Source organism: Lepidothrix coronata, unplaced genomic scaffold (genome assembly GCF_001604755.1).
Source record: "Lepidothrix coronata isolate B3197 unplaced genomic scaffold, Lepidothrix_coronata-1.0 Scaffold130, whole genome shotgun sequence".
Taxonomy (NCBI): Eukaryota; Metazoa; Chordata; class Aves; order Passeriformes; family Pipridae; genus Lepidothrix; species Lepidothrix coronata.
Window position 1 is genome coordinate 81129 of NW_016690310.1, and position 16615 is coordinate 97743.

Genomic DNA, 16615 nt, shown 5'->3' on the forward strand with positions numbered 1-16615 from the left:
CGGCATTTTATGTGTTTGTTGTCTCATCCCTTTACTGAGTTTTACGTAGAGGTTGCGAAGACCAGGTAAGTTTCTTTTAATTTGGTTTTTAGAAAGGACTGGAGTCTCCATTAATACCTGGTTGATTTTGACATCAGCACCCAGCTTGGAAATGCACTGTAACTGTGCAGTAGTCCCCATGGATGGAGGGAAAATCCTCCTTTTCCCCCATTTTAAACTATGAGATCCATCACTTGGTATGGATAGATCCATGACATGTGGTGGGAAAAGGAGGCAGCAGGAGAGAGCAGTGAACAAGGGGTGTGTGGGAAGGACATGGGAGCAGGTAAGTGAAGAGGAAAAATGGGACGGGCTAAGACAGAAAGTGGAAACTGAGAATATTGGGAGAAAAATACAGTGAGGATCAGATTTAGCTGCATCTTTAGACTTTTAGATACCTTTAGCTACTCTGCCAAGGAAAAACAAATGTAAGGAGAGAAAGGATCCCACGTTTTCCCTCCCTATCACTAGAAGAAAAGGCTGAGGAGCTCTGAACTGGGTGAATAATAAATTCAAACATAGTGGGAAACAGCTAAATCACATCCTAACTAGGCCGGGGAATGGGATGCTGGAACACAGAGCCTGAGGTGAGAGAACCAGTGGTTAGGTAGGGATGCTGTAGCAGTCAATATATTTTAAATAAAGATAAAAAGCTATCTTAGATGTGTTGATATTTTATACTCTGACATATTCCAGTGTTGATGGCACTTGTTCCAGTCCTGAGAGAGTGGCTGAGAGCTGAGTAACTTCACGAGGGAAACAACCAACAAAGAAACAGAAATCCCCATTGTGCCCTGACTGGCAGGGATTCCACATTCTGCAGTGGATCTTGGGCTGGCAGGGGGATTATCAGGGTCAGGGCACAAACTGCTCTGGCTGCCAAGGAAGCAGAGGACAGAATCACACTGCTGGAGTACAGAAAGCGGCAGACACTGCAAGGCCCCACCAGGACAGGAATAAGGAGAGAAATGCTCTGTTCTCGTGCTGCCTTACAGTAGAATCTCATTTGTAATAATTTCTAATGAAAACTCTGTCCTACTAATGTTCTTCTGTTATCATCAGATTCTTTCCTTTTCTCCTTATTCAGATTTTATTTTCAAATGTATAAAAGTCTAAACAATTACTGCCTCACTCCCTCAGTTACTAATCTGAATTTACTTCTTCTGAAGGACAAAAAATAAGCTTATTTTTATCTCATCCCTTACATATTCCTGGTTGCTTTCTCTGGCAAGATGTAAACTGCTCCCAAATCCCAATCTTCCTCCTCCTGTAATCCACACTATACTATATTAATTCTTTCCCTTTGTCATGTTTATTTTTTACATCTAAATTTTAACACTCAGTTGTTAGGGCAGAGAATTAAGCAAATACCTCATAAAGTTAATATGAGCTGAGGATACATAATTTATATGCAAAATCAAGAACTTATTGCTGGTGTAAAGTGTTACCAATCCAAACAAAGAGTTCTAGGTACAATACTAACTCATTTAGGCCAAATTGTCCAACTATTACAGCTCATTCCCAGTAATACAACAGGAATAGAGGAAATATTTCAAGTTTCTCCCGCTTCTTCTGGTGTTACACTAATCCTTCCAGTGGGTCCTCAGCCTGGTGCAGCAAGCTGTCAAGAGCTTCAAACTCTTCCCTGGTAGGAGTACAATGATAAAATCAGTGTTTTCCTCCTGCATTTGCTTCATCAGCATGGCTGTTTTAATTGCACTGATGACAGCAGCTTGTAAATCACACCACCACAGTTCCCATGGGCTCGGCATCTTCAGCTTTTCTTAGTCTGAACCAAAGCCAACGACTGATTCTTCTTTTAGACTTTGCTCTTTTAAACTGTATTTCAGCATTTGTTAGTTTTTCTTTAAATTTTTTTGTGGTTTCGGACCTCATCATCTGCTATTCTAACTCATTTTCCCTGATGGTAAAAGAAAGGCTGCTCTCCTTTCAGTCCATTTCCTCCTTCCCTGATTACTGGTTTGCTCACCACATGCCTGAATATTTAGTGATCCCTCATCACCCAGGTCTCTTGGATGTTTTAAAGTACGTTATAGCCAAATCATGGCAGTGGCATAAGGAATTTTAATACATTTTCTCCAACTTCTGGTGATCTCCAGCCATCTGAGATGCCAGAAATGATTTGCAGCCAGATCAGAAGCCTGAATCAAAGTACATCTCTTATCTCCCCTTGGATTTCGGGTGATCTTTGATAGCCTGGGGAGCTGGGTCACTGCTGGATCGTGACAGTAGATATGGAGATGGGAGAAGTAGAGGTGAACAAGGAGTCAGGACACTGAAGGTCTCATTTTACCAAGTTAATTGTCTTCCAGCAGAGACTGTCTGGATGCCAAGAGTCACAGCTGGATGCAGGATGTTGGCCAGTGTGTAACAGGCAGCTGGATTTCCCTTGCAGTCTTTATCACAAAGATCCCATTCTTGTCTCTGAGACACCCATTGAGATCCTGAGTGTGGCAAGTGCAGGAGAAACAACCACTGCTGGCAACTGGCAACTCATAGCAGGACATGAAAACCTTCACTGCTTAGGGTTGGATGATTCCAGTAGCCTCCATATCTTACCTCGGGTTGAATCATCTGCTGAGGGGAAAACAAGCAGAGACACAGATTTTATGTCAGAAGAAGCTTTGAAGGGAATTCCATGGATTGCTGTATAATTTTTCTGAGAAAATGTGTTAATAAGGTGTTAACACCCTTTATAGCTGAAATCAGAGATTGGCATATGAGGGGAATAGGAGTGCAGTTTATCAAGCTCAGTGGCCCTTAAAAAAACAAGTTTCCAAAGGTTTAACTTGTGTAGGAAGAATTTATTTTCTTTTAATGTGTTGTATAGAAAAAGTAAAACTGTCCTATGTGTTTGTCCCCCAGTACTTATGAAGAAAACTCATAAATATCAAATAAATTTAAGACTGTTATTATTTTGTGCAATAGATAATCAGAAAAAATATGAAACTGAAATAGTTACTGCACAGTTCTGTATATAATTGTTATATTTAAAAATATGCTAAACATTTATTAGTGTGTTCTGGTTATGTTGGTGAGATGGTTGAGAGCCAACATAAAAAACAACTTAATTTTTGCTGAGATGAGGAGAGAACCTTTTCTTTCACGGCTGACAGTGAAAATGTGTAGAAGCTCACTGCTTTAGCTGTGGCATTGCTAAAGGGAAGGAAATAAGTATGTTTGATCAAGTGTTTTGCAGGGATAGAATTCCAAGATGTGATGTAGCCATCAGGTGATGCTCGGAACACGAAGGGATGCAGCCTGGTGGTTCTTTGTTTCTATGGTTACATTCAACTGGAATTGCTGTAACTAGGTCAGATTGGAAGGTGTGAATGAAAACAAAGAAATTTGGAATCAATAATGAGAGATCAGGGAGAAGAATGGTGCTACTATGGAAAGGAAGGAGGGAGAGGAATGTGGGGTGAGGCATTTTAATGTACATTTGTAATTCATATCCATGAAGTCCCACGCAGATGGATTTTTATCATTCATCTTCTAACACTATTCAATAGTCTGTTGTATGAAGAATCGGCTGCAGGGTTGTTATGTCGTATATACCTGTGGCAACACCTTTCCTCCCTCTGGCTGCATATCCAGGAAGGAGCAGCCAAATGGAGCCATAGGAACAGAAGAGGCTGTGGCAGCTGGAAGGGGGAGGCAGGACAGATGGAAGAGAGGGAGGGATTTGCTGCAAAGGGGAAACAAAAGTCAGGGTAAGGAAGATGAGGCATCCTCAGCCCAGAAATAAGGAGAAACAGGTTGTGAAAGTAGTTCAAAAGAAGCAACTCGAGTGTGGGGAAGGGGAACTCCCTGGAAGCAAGTTGTAGCTGGGTGGGGGTCAGTCTCTTCTCCAGGTAACAAGGTAGGACAGGAGGAAACAGTCTAAAGTTGCACCAGAGGAGGTTTAGGTTGCATATGAGGGAAAATTGTCAAGGGTTGTCAATCCCTGGAATAGGCTGTCCAGGGCAGTGGTGGAGTCACCTGAGGGATGACCTGGAAGGATTTAAAGGGCAGGTAGATGTGGCACTTGGGGACATCTTTTCGGTGGTGCCCAGCGACAGGATGAGGAGCAATGGCCATAAACTAAAACACAAGAAGTTTCACCTCAACACGAGGAATAACTTTCCATTGAGGGTGGCAGAGCAGCAGAACAGGCTGCCCAGGGACACTGCGGAATTTCACTCCCTGGAAGGATTCAAACCCCACCTGGACGCCTCCCTGTGTCGCCTACTCCAGGTCACCCTGCCTTGGCAGGGGGGGTTGGACTGGGTAATCTCCAGAGGTCCCTTCCAACCCGAGAACTTCTGTGATTCCGTGACATGGGTTAGACGTGCCTCGGCAGCTCTCGTTGGTCCCAGAGAGTTTCTCCAAACTAAATGATTCTGTGAATCATTCCAGCCTGGACAGCCGAGGACGCCTGTTGCGGGAGCCCGAATTCCCTCCCGTTCCGTGATGTCCATCACCAAATCCCCCATTGTCCCCGCTCCCCTCCTGTCCCCCCGGTCCCTCCGGCCTCGGGGGCGGTCGCACGGCGAGCGCAGCCCAGTGGGCGTGGGGGAATCGCAGAGGAGGAGCCGGGCCGAGCTGAGCTGAGCCCAGCCGAGCCGAGCCCAGCCGGAACGCACCGGAGCCGGGCCATGGAGGGCTCCGAGCCCGGCCGGGGGCTGCGGCGCTTCACCTGGGAGGAGATCGGGCAGCGGAACGGGCGGGGGCCGGCCCCGCAGGAGCGCTGGCTAGTGATCGACAGGAAGGTGTACGACATCAGCCACTTCTGCCGGAGGCACCCGGGAGGCTCCCGGGTCATCAGCCACTACGCCGGGCAGGACGCCACGGTGAGGGGCGAGCGGGGGAGGGGGGGATCCATCCCCGGCATCCCGGGGCGGGATGGAGGAGGGATGCGCGGGGGAGGATCACCGGGCGCGGGAACAGCAGCGAGCAGCTCGTGTTTAACACGTTTAAGGAGATACTCTGTTACACACGGGCGGTGTGAATTGCCTCCTATGTGCAAAGGAATACACACACCCCGCACTTCTCCTGGGGGACTATTTTTGCAAGGAAACATTTTTAAAGGAATTACGAAAAGGAATTTCTCAAAAGTGTGCGAATAGGGCGACTGCAACTGGGCGTTAATCTGGGGGAAGACCCCTCCCTAATTTTTGCACGCAGAGTCAATAAGACTATTAAATCTCCAGGTTTATACGTGTGGCACAGGCGGGTTTCACAGTGACACTGCTGTGTGTGCGCACGCAGAGTTGTTTGCAAGTGCATGGACGCACATCCAGCCTCCTGGAACTTTAAAGAACCGAGCACCGTGTTTCCAAGAGATGGCACCAGAGCAAAATTATTACTGAAGGTCGTATTTCAGTCATCAAAAGAAATGAATCACTCATGCCTGGATGCCAGCAACTGTTGTGAAGCAGAGTAGATGCTGTTCGATCGAGTTGGATGTGGGGTGACTTTGTTCAGTGTATTTCCTTCCTTTGTCTGCTTATGTTTTTCACAGAAGAAAGTTAATTTCTCCAAATGTACCTATTTGGACCCAAGGGTGGGGATGGGATGTGAATCTACATCAAGAGTGGTTTTGATGGGCTATGTTTCAGTTTTGTCTCTAATCAGAAAGGATGGAACTTCAGATCTTCATGTGAAGATCTCATCAGATAAATATCACTTAAAGCTGAAGATGACGTGGATTTGCACACTTCACACACACTTCATGAGTTCAGGATGCACATGTGCATTTGCAAAGCCCCATCGCTGGAACAAGTTGCCCAGAGAGGTGGTAGATGCCCCATCCCTGGAAGTGTTCAAGGCCAGGTTGGATGGGGCTTGGAGCAACCTGGGCTAGTGGAAGATGTTCCTGCCCATGGCAGTGGGGGATGAAATGAGCTTTAAAGGACCCTTCCCACCCAAACATTCTGTGATTCTGTGATCAGAAAAGGGTCAGCACATGGTGTGAGCATGGTTGGATGGTGGGATTGCAGCCAGCTGCATTCCTTAGGTGATATCATCATTGTCACTGCTGGATGCAGTTGAACTGCTGACTGCTCAGGAACCCCTGCCAAGTTTTGTTTTCCGACAGTTTTGTCCTGGGATTGAAAAGAACAAGACTCCTCAAAACCAAGAAAAAATGGGAAGTGAAGAAAGAGCACTTTTGGTTTGCTGAATGCCTCTGGAGTGTTCTGATTTCTAGAAGGTACAATCAGCCATCCCTTCACCTCCAGCTGGGATTGCACTGCCAGGTTTTACAGCCCCCATGGAAAGGATTGGTTTAAATGTGTGGTACCATCCTCCTCTGATCTGCCCACGTACTCCTCCCTATTTTCTTTCCCCTTTTGCAAAGAGAAAATGCAAATGTTGGTTCGCCTCTCTCTTTCCCTCCTTTATTCAGTAACCCTGAGCAGAGAGGATGCTACAGCTGACCCAGAGCTGGCAACATGAGCCAGTTTTTTAACCCCTTTCCTGACCAGAGATCTTTTAAAAGCACAATTTATTTTAAAAGCACATGATGACCTAGTAATTATAGTGATAAACAGTACATGGTGAAGGAAGATTACACAGTGACACACAATAAGCAAATATTGTCTCAGAAAAGAGGAAAAAAAACATCCTTAGGCTGAGGGAAATAAATGTTGGGAGAGAAATGTGGAAAAGGGGATAAATGGGAGATCTTGAGTAGGAATTAGATGTCAAACTGCCCTGTGTGCTCAAGGATTTGTAATTTAAATGTAGGGATAGAATGTGAGTATAACATAGAATGTGATAACAGTCACTAGTGATTCTTTTCACCTGGTTGCCATGGAGAAGGACATTACATTTAAATTATGAAAGTCATGGATTTCCCTGCCAGGGATCTTTTGAATGGTAAGGCTGGAAAAAGGCCTTTTCAGAACCATCCAGACTGAAATTGAGACAGAGAACTGAGCTTCAAATCATAGAATCACAGAATGGTTTGGGTTGGAAGGGCCCTTTGGGACCATCCAGTTCTAAGGCCCTGCCATGGACAGGGACACCTTCCACTAGGTCAGGTTGCTCAATGATCATTTATGGTATGAAGAAGGCAATAAGATTTGTGGCAGTAAAATCTGGTTGAGCCAGCTCCCTTAGCTGGGTTGCTTTCTGCTGAGTCCAGTATACCACGAAATATGTTTCTTTTTCTGCCTCCTGAATGATTGTTTTTCTCCATCCTGTTCCTGTGTCTGTGTTTTAGGATCCTTTCATCGCTTTTCATCTTGACAAGACACTGGTAAGAAAGTACATGAGCCCACTGCTGATTGGGGAACTGGCACCAGATCAACCCAGCTTTGAACCCAGCAAGAATGTAAGTGTCTTCTTAAAAATTTGGGATCTGGGTTGAAATTGAGCTATTTAATTTCTATTGCTGGCAGCCAGAATTCCTTGTACATGATATCGTAGTATCTCCTGGAATCACTCTGTTGGCTTCATTCTATGTCATTATTAGTATTTTCTGGTGAAGATTTGTCTCCAGGTGACCCTCAGCTTTTCCCTTTTTCATCCCTGAGGGGGAAAACTCAGCTGCTCTTTAAGTTCCTGAGGCATTTTCTGACCAGCAGATGCTTTTGGGTCTCCCCACAGAAAAAGCTGGTGGAAGATTTCCGTGAGCTTCGTGCAGTGGTTGAGAAAATGGGGCTTCTCAACCCCAACCACACCTTTTTCCTCCTGTATCTCTGCCACATCCTGGTGTTGGATGTTGCAGCTTGGCTCGTCATCTGGTATTTTGGAGCATCCACGCTGCCTTTCCTCTTCTCTGCAGTGCTTTTAGGCACTGTTCAGGTAAGGAGCTGGGGAAAATAATCCCCAAACCCCACATTTGGGACTTAGGTGCTCATTGCCACAGGAGAAATCGTATCATGGACTCCCCAAAATGCTGCTTCTTCCTGGTTTCCACCAAAGGGGCAAAACTTCAGGGCTGCTGTGATAGAGCAGGCTTTGCCCTGCTTTTTCCTTCCCCTATTCCATCAAAGCCCTCCTTATTCCAGCCTCCCTCATACTATGAAAGCCATGCTCCCCTTGTGAGCTCCCCTGTGCCCGAACTCCAAGGCTGTGTACAGGGGCCAAGCCACGGCGTTCCCATGGGAACTTGCAGGGAGTTAGAGGAGAGGACAGAGCAGCTCTCAAAGCCCCAGCTATTCCTCCTGTGGCCAGCTGATCCCCTTGGAATTACAAGTACTCGGAGGAGGCAGCAGCAAGCTGCTCCTTAAAGGAGACTTTGTTGCTGATTTCAGTGCAGTTTTGTGAGGGAATAAATGCTGTTTCTTGGCATCGTGGCTGTTTTTCTCCCAGGATTTCTTTCCTTCCTCGTGAAAACAGCTATCCAGGACTAAAAGTCATTAGGCAAAGTCTGGAGTACGCTGATTTGTAGTAAAAGAGGAGTGTTTGGATTGAGTCCTGGTAGTGGGAGTGCTCTTGCTATCCAGGGATACGTTGCGAGGAGCGTGGGAGAATAAAGCCCTTTTCAGATGCAGACCCTCCTGACACTTCTTTTTCCCTCAGCTGCACTGTTGTTTGGTTTTTTTTTAATTCCAGGCCCAGGCTGGCTGGCTCCAGCATGATTTTGGACACCTCTCAGTCTTTAGCAAGTCCAGGTGGAACCACTGGGTGCACAAGTTCGTGATCGGCCATCTGAAGGTGGGCACTGGGTGCTGGGAGGGGCTGCAAGAGCAGAATGAGGAGAAAGCAAATCCAAGGAGCTGCTGGAGAGGGAGGATTAAAGGCAGAGAATACAACATTTTTAGGGCACTCTCTTCTCATCCCTTCCCACAGGGAGCCCCAGCCAGCTGGTGGAACCACCTCCACTTCCAACACCACGCTAAACCCAACTGCTTCAGGAAGGACCCCGACGTCAACATGCACCCCTTGTTTTTTGCTTTGGGAAAAACACTCTCTGTAGAGGTGAGACCTCATAAAAGCTGGGAGGTTGCAGCAGTGGGATTCAAATTTGGAAAGCTGCAGAGAGCTTGGAGGCTACAGAGCATTTGGTTCATTGAGCAAGTTTTATATAGTGCTACTTTGCCTTTCACTAATTCCCAATATTCCTTAGTAGTACCTCAATATTTCAATGCTTCTGAGATCTTTATATCCTTAAAATTTCACTAGAAGTTATTTCTGCTGGAAAATAAGAATGAAATATCTGCCACGATTACAAGTTTATATTTCCCTGCTGAGACACTCGCAGTGGTATGAAGATAAAATGACAAGCTGTTCTCTCTTTACCAAGCTCAGTGTGACTAATTGTAGTGATCTGGGGAATGAAGCAGCAGATGAAAAGCAAGGGCTGTCTGGAACTTCTACAATCACTGATCAAAGAAGCTATTTTGGTGGTCTCAGCCTGACAGTGGGTATCAGAGTGGCTCCCATCTGGAGTCCAGCTCTATTTCTGGTACAACTCAGGAGATAATTGAATGGCTTTAGCATTTGCTGTTTCTTTAAAAAAATAGTCATATAAATTCAAAATGTCACTTTAAATGCTCTGATTTTCATTGAAATTAAGGGATGGGCTATTGGGAATTAGTTTAGACATGTACAGGGATATAATGGCATTCCTAAGGAAGTCAGTGACATGATCTGTTATGTTTATACAGCAAACACTGAAAAATCAGCCGTCTCAGAGGGAGGATAATCTATTCACTCTCATTCCCATGGACACAGTTTAATGTTTAGGTGCTCATTTATCTGCTTTGAAGACTAATTGCCAATAGGTAGGAGTTGTACACGCTGTCATCTTTATTAGTAGTATCATAGGTTATTTTTTGGAGGGTTTTTTTTCCCTGAAAATCCATTTGGCAGCAAACTGTTCTCAGTGCCTCATGTGGGTTTCGATTTAAGCATTTTTAGGCAACTTGTGCCCTCTGCAGGGATGGAGGTTCCTGTGCAGGTCACTGTCAGTTTGCAAGGGAGTGCCCAGCCTCTTGTGCACCCAAAGCAGGGTGAAAACACATCATAGCAGCCACAGATTGAGTAATTTGCTTATTTTAACAGCTTGGTGTGCAAAAGAAGAAATTCATGCCTTACAACCACCAGCACAAGTACTTCTTCATCAGTGAGTAACCCACCCCTCTGCAGTTCTGTGGACAGCAACCCCTTCCTTTTCCAGCCCATCTCACTGGGATAATTAATGCCTCTACAATCTGTTTTTCCACTCTAGTTGGTCCCCCAGCTCTGGTGCCTCTTTACTTTCAGTGGTACATCTTCTACTTCGCCGTGCAGAGGAAGCAGTGGGTGGTAAGTCAGCTCCAGCACAATTTTGGACAGCAGGGGTGACTTCTCCTTGGTTTGTGGATAAATTCCACTGTAAGGAATTACTGGGAGGAACTCTGAGCTGTGTATCTCTGTGGGAATATGATTTGGGAAGTAATGTTTGCTGGGGGAGTGAGGGTACCTTCCACACAGCCTTTCTCTGTAAAAGATCCATTGGATAACAAAGGGGTTTTGCAGGAGGACTTGGTGAAACTCTGTTTTGCAAAATGATACATTAAAAATCAAGTAGCTTTCAGAAAGCCTAAAATGGAATCCTCACAGCTCAGTGTGAAGTGAAACAGGGAATGGGTAGTAGATTTTCAGAGTTTTTAGGGAGATGGCTTGTTAGGACTTTGAGGAACAGTGTGGTTTTTAGAGACTTTGGAAAAAATTCAGGAAAAAAAGAAGTTTCTTCTCTGAGATGGGGCTAGAGAGAAGGCATCCTGCTGTTTTATTCCTGCCTGGGAAGCGGGGTGGTCAGGAGAAAATGAACATGAGGGGAAGAAGAGATTGCAAGAAATGTGAAGTGGAACAAAAAAGGATGAGATGGAGGTAAACCAGAGCTCGTTATTCTTTTAATTGGCTGGGGTTTTGCTTTTCTCACTGCTTGGTTTCTCTTTAGATCCAGAGGAAAATAGGATGCTTTAGGGCATGTCCTGGCTGGTGTTTGCCCTGTGCTGGGCTCATAAAACCAGGATAATTCCCAAGCGCAGGAATGGCTGGTGTCAGGTTGCTTTGTGATGGGGCCAGGGAGGAAGAGTCAATTAATAGAAGGAGGTTTTAAAGGGAGTGATGGTAAATTCAGAAACCAGAAATTCTTCCTTTTAGTGAAGTTTTCTCTGTTCCCTGGACTACAGGACCTGGCCTGGATGTTGTCCTTCTACATCCGATTCTTCCTCACCTATTTGCCCTTCCTGGGGTTGAAGGGTACGCTGGGGCTCCATCTGTTAGTCAGGTATCATTCAATTTATAATTCCAACATTTTCTTTACCCAGTTTTTTACTCAGCTTTTCTTCAGCTTCCTGGTTATCTTTCTCATGGCTCCCTGTTCTTCTCTTTCCTAATGCCTTTCAGCAAGACAGAGGTGGTTTTCTGTCTTTTGTGTCTTTAGAAGGTGGAAGGTGTGTGTAAGTCTGATCTGATCAGATGTTTGGGGTTCCTGGTGTTCATTTTGTCAAGAAGAACACAGCTTGTGTGTATACAAGTGTTTTGTGCTGATTTGTTTTGGTTGGGTGTGAGACCTGCAATGGGTTTTTTATGTGTTTGTGTGCACAGGTTTATAGAGAGTAACTGGTTTGTCTGGGTTACACAAATGAATCACATCCCGATGCACATCGATTATGATAAGAATGTGGACTGGTTCTCTACCCAGGTAAGACCTTGTTGATGGAGATCTGTGACTCTGAGGGGAGAAGTTACACTTCTGGGTGTGTAAAGCCCTAGGGAGCTGATCACTGAAGTGGTGGGAACTGAGAGAAGGAAACACAAGCAGCTTGTCCTCACTGTGTGGCGTGATCAGTGCCAGGAAAGAGGTGCAGAAGTGATTGACACTTCAAATGCTGAGCACGGGAGTCTCAAGAGGAATAATTAAAGATGCTACAATGCCCTTCAGATAGTGGAAGGATGGTCCAGATCTCTTTTGTGCTTTGCTTTATTTTAGTTCTGAAGTCATTACAAATTTTTTTAAATTAGAGAGGTGAAAGTCGGGGTTGTTGTGGCTCATCTCACTGGGGAAGTCAAATCTGTGCTCTTAAGTCCCTGACAATCACATATCTCAGCTTGGCCATCTCTTGTGGACCGGAAAGAACTCTTGGAGCCGCTGTGTTCAGCCAGAATTTCCATGATGATGAGAAACCTGTACCTGCTTGCTGTTGGGTTTGAGAAGGGGCATTCCTATAATAGCACTTAAAATATTACTTTTTTTTTTTTTTCTTTTCCCTCAGCTCCAGGCAACCTGTAATGTTCATCAGTCCTTTTTCAATGACTGGTTCAGTGGACATCTGAACTTCCAAATCGAGCACCAGTGAGTTGAAACATGGGTTGTGAATGCCAGGGAGTTTCCAGGAATGCTAGTTACACTAAGGCTGAAGAGCCTGCAAGGCTGATAGAAAAGATAATATGGGGAAATCTTGTGTTCTTTGTATGGGGATGGAATGGGAACACAGAAGATTTTTGGAGCACCAGTGAGCACCACCATGGCCTCAGATAAGAGGTGCAAGGCACAGGGGTGGGAATTATCAGTGGCACGAGAGGGACCATTGCAAAGCACTGATGACTGTGACACAAATGGGGGTTGGGGCACTCCAAGGGTTAGAAGGACAGAAGAGGGCCAGGAATTCTGTAAGGTGATGACAAATGCCATTGAATCCCACTCTTGTTTTCCTGCAGCCTTTTTCCTACAATGCCAAGACACAACTACTGGAAGGTGGCCCCTCTGGTGAAGTCCCTGTGTGCCAAACATGGCATTGAGTACCAGTGCAAGCCCCTGCTCACGGCCTTTGCAGACATTGTGCAGTAAGTATCCATCCACTGTGTCCCCAAGTGAAGGGTTTTCCAGTATTATGGAGGGAAAATGGGACAGACAGGCCGGGCAGGGGTCAGCTTGGCTCACAGAAGAGTAGATGGTATATATGACTATGAAAAGAATGGGAAAACTGTGCAACCATGGCACTGGTTTCTGTCACAGCAGACAGAAGGTGTCCGTGGGAATGACCCAATGGAGAGCTCCTTTTCCTTCAGCTCTGAAGTCAGAGGTGCATAGGATGCCAGGTCTGGTACCTCTGTCTCCAGGGAAAAGAGATGTCTCCATAAAGATGAGTTTTAACTGTCATCCATTCTTTGGTTTTTTATTCCTTTCTTCCCCTCCTTGCCCCTAGGTATTTGTTATTCCATCAAAAATTCACACTTGCTCCTTTTATTTTCATTCTAGTTAAGTAATTACATTGTTTGCTTTAACCTTCCAGCCTTTGTCTGATGAAGCCCCACTGGTTTGTTTCTTCTTCCTCTTTTCAGTGGGTCTGTAACCAACACTTCCTTGTCTCTGAAGGTCTCTGAGCAACCTGAGCTAAAGATGTCCCTGCTCATTGCAGGAGGGTTGGACTAAATGACCTCTAAAGGTCCCTTCCAACCCAAACCATTCTGTGATCTCCTTTGCTTTATCTCTAGGTGGAAATTCTTCCCACAAGGACATTGTATTTCATTTTCTTGTCTCTAATGAAGTGTGGTTCTCTCTTGGCAGCTCTTTGAAAGATTCAGGGGAACTTTGGCTCGATGCCTACCTACATAAATAAGCAGCAGTGGATCCCTGCAGAGGAATTCCCCAGCCTTGCTGCCTCCCATGGTGGTCACTGTGAAGAGGAGGCCGAGCTGGCTAAGCTAGAGGTGGGGAGAGGTGGCACCACTTGATTCCACTGATGAATGTAATTAATTTGATGGATTTTTGTAAAGATGTGCTCTTAATTCTTCTTGTGCTTCTTTCATTCCTCTTTGGTGCTGAGTTATGGGGAAAAGCTGAATGGAGGAAGCTGTTCCACCAAGCTGGGGGCAGCTTTGAGACAGGGAACAGATTCCTTTCCATCTGCTGATACTTCATTTAGGAAGGGAGTTTCTTATCTAACATAGGTTTTTTGGGGTGGCTCTCATTGTGAGTGTAAGAATGCTGAGACAGCACGAAATCAAGGAATGTGGGAGTTAGTGAAATATGGAAGCTCTAGGGAATTGGGTAGGTCTAGTATTTTCAAATACCTGTTTGTAGTTAGTGAGACCCCCAAACCAATTTGTATATACGTGGAGAAGGTGCAGGCAGCAGTACGCTGGGAATAGGACCTAACTGAGGTAAAGAAACAGGAAAAAAGAGGTTATTCCACATGCCATATTCTGTGGGAATGCTGCCCTCCACGTCTCCTTTGGAAGCCTCTGGGTTATTTGTCTGTTGGTAACATCCCATGGGGAATCTGCAAGTGGTTTCCACAGTGCCAGACTTTGGAGTGTTACAAACCCATTAGTGAAAGTCAGAAGAGATAGGAATATGTCACATCCATACTCAGGATCCCTACAGGGGTGACTAAGGAAGCAAAAATGTTCAAGGCTGGATTGGAGGGGGCTTGGAGAAACCTGGTCTAGTGGAAGGTGTCCCTGCCCATGGAACAACATGATTTTTAAGGTCCCCTCCCATCCAAACCATTCTGTGATGATTCTATGAAAAGGGTGATCATAATCAGTCTGTGATCACCTGAAGTTCTGGAGGTTTTTTTTAAACCTCTGTTAAGAGGAGACAACTCCTTACTCCTGGCCCAGGGAGCATGAGATGTTCCTGTCAGAGCTGCAGACAAATCTAATGAAATTAGGAAAGTGTTAGGGGACGGGCCACTGTTCAAATGTGTTTAACTTTTCAATCAGCTGGGTATCCACAGGCTCATATCAGCCAAAACATTGCTGGTTCTTCCTCTCTTGGATGTTGTGCCTTCCAAACACACCACAAGAAGGGAACATGTGCTGTGGGTTTTATTGGAATAGCCTTAGTGCCTTTCCCAGGGTCTTTTCATTTACCACACCAACAATACAGATGCCAAAGCAGGATATAACACCTGCCACATCACTAATGAGGATGCTCCATCACCTTGTTACCCCAGGGATTAGTACCCAGAAGGGATGGGTTGATCTTGAGGAACATGTGGTGCTTTTGCCAACCAACATCCAAGATCAGAATGACTTGTGAAGGAATGGAAGAAATGCATCTTCCCAGGCCAAGAGTGTTGTTAAGCACAGGATAAAACTGTAATGGAAATAATAAAATAATCATTAAATACCTGTTGATTAAGACCATAAATAAAATGGACCTTAGTTATTGTTTTACCTTGTTTTTTCCCTGCTCCATTTCTCTCCCTTTTATTAGAACTGTTGATGGAGGAAAGACTAATAATAAAATTCCTTATCTTACCAATTATTGCTGTCACCAGAGTAAAATATGTCTGCACTCTCTAAAACTTGGAACAAATCCCCATCCACAGCTGCAGAGAAAGAACTGTCATAAACCTCTTTCTCCAAAATGAGGAGAAAAGGAAAAACAAATCTACTCCTGATTTCTGGAAGCTGCATGACTTTGTATCAGAGGGCTGGAGCCCCTCTGTTCTGGACACAGGCTGGGAGAGCTGGGAGTGTTCAGCCTGGAGAACAGAAGGCTCTGGGGAGACCTGAGAGCCCCTTCCAGTGCCTAAAGGGGCACCAAGAGAGCTGGAGAGGGACTGGACAAAAAGTGTGGCAAAAGAGGTAAGCAGAAGAAACTCCACTTGTTGCTGAAGTGGGCCATGAGTGTTCAGCAATACTGAGGCTTCTTGGGTTTGTTTTTGAATGCTCAGAGTCAGAACAATCATTATCTGGATGTTTAATTTTGAAAATAGAGATAGATTTGAGCTACTCTCTGGGCTGGGCTGATCTGGGAGTTGACAGTTTTGAAGAGAATGGTCTCTCTAAGTTCTGCTTTACTGCCTAAGACTTTGGACACTCCTGTGTTTTCTCTGTTACAATAAAAAGGAAACATCCACAAAACAATAAACCAAATGCCCGAATAACCAGGAAAAAGAACACAGATTCAGAGTCCTAAAGGGGAAGAGCAAAAGGGGACCTGAATCAACATAACCAGAACTGAATGTGCTGAGTTTGCTGGAAGATCTCCAGGCTCAAGAAGAGTTTTCCAGAGAGTTCTCCAGGCTCAAGAAGAACACTCCAGGCTCAAGAAGAGTTCTCCAACTCAAGAGGAGAAATACCTTATATGACAACTTCAGTTTCCGTGAGCACTCTGGATTCCTTACAGTCCACAGTAGCATATTACTCTTAAGCTAATAATACTGACATTTTACAACAATATTCAAATGCAAGTTCAAAACCCCTTTCAGGTTCTCTGGACCTGCACTGAAATACACCTTTTTGGAACAACACTGGCCTCAAATTGGCCATTTAGTGGAAACCCTTTGGCTTCACAGTTCAGCCTTAAAAGTGGAACCTGAATGTTGTGGAATAGCCACAGGGTGGCAGTCGGGCATCAGAAGGGAAGGAGGACCTCCAGGGAATCAGAAGGGAAGGATCAGATAAAGAGACAGACTTTTGGCAAGGGCCTGGAGGGCAAGACAAGGGGGAACGGTTTCCCACTGCCGGAGGGCAGGGTTAGATGGGATAATTGGAAGGAATTCTTCCCTGTGAGGGTGGTGAGGCCCTGCCACAGGCTGCCCAGAGAAGCTGTGGCTGCCCCATCCCTGGAAGTGTCCAAGGCCAGGTTGGATGGGACTCTGAGCAACCTGGGCTA

General features: G+C 45.3%; 1 protein-coding gene across 2 annotated transcripts; it reads left to right on the forward strand.

Annotated features, from left to right (window-relative positions):
* Nucleotides 1-4617: 4617 nt before the first annotated feature.
* Nucleotides 4618-15256, forward strand: FADS1 (fatty acid desaturase 1). Of its 2 annotated transcripts, none has more exons than XM_017826729.1 (12): nt 4618-4892; nt 7268-7378; nt 7654-7851; nt 8605-8706; nt 8842-8970; nt 10057-10117; nt 10223-10299; nt 11172-11269; nt 11590-11686; nt 12258-12337; nt 12703-12828; nt 13553-15256. In XM_017826729.1, exons 1-12 carry the CDS (start codon nt 4698-4700, stop codon nt 13602-13604), a joined length of 1326 nt encoding a protein of 441 aa, XP_017682218.1. In that variant the 5' UTR covers nt 4618-4697; the 3' UTR covers nt 13605-15256. The 2 variants fall into 2 exon arrangements, with proteins under 2 accessions (XP_017682218.1, XP_017682219.1); XM_017826730.1 differs by lacking the exon at nt 4618-4892 and adding an exon at nt 5434-5512.
* The last annotated feature ends 1359 nt before the right edge of the window (nt 15257-16615 follow it).

Excerpts from the sequence above, each read along its gene's own strand:
- FADS1 (XM_017826729.1), top strand. The coding sequence starts at position 4,698 with ATGGAGGGCTCCGAGCCCGGCCGGGGGCTGCGGCGCTTCACCTGGGAG. Across the intron at positions 10,118-10,222 it reads GCACAAGTACTTCTTCATCA|TTGGTCCCCCAGCTCTGGTG; the intron begins GTGAGTAACCCA and ends TTTCCACTCTAG. Across the intron at positions 11,687-12,257 it reads TGGACTGGTTCTCTACCCAG|CTCCAGGCAACCTGTAATGT; the intron begins GTAAGACCTTGT and ends CTTTTCCCTCAG.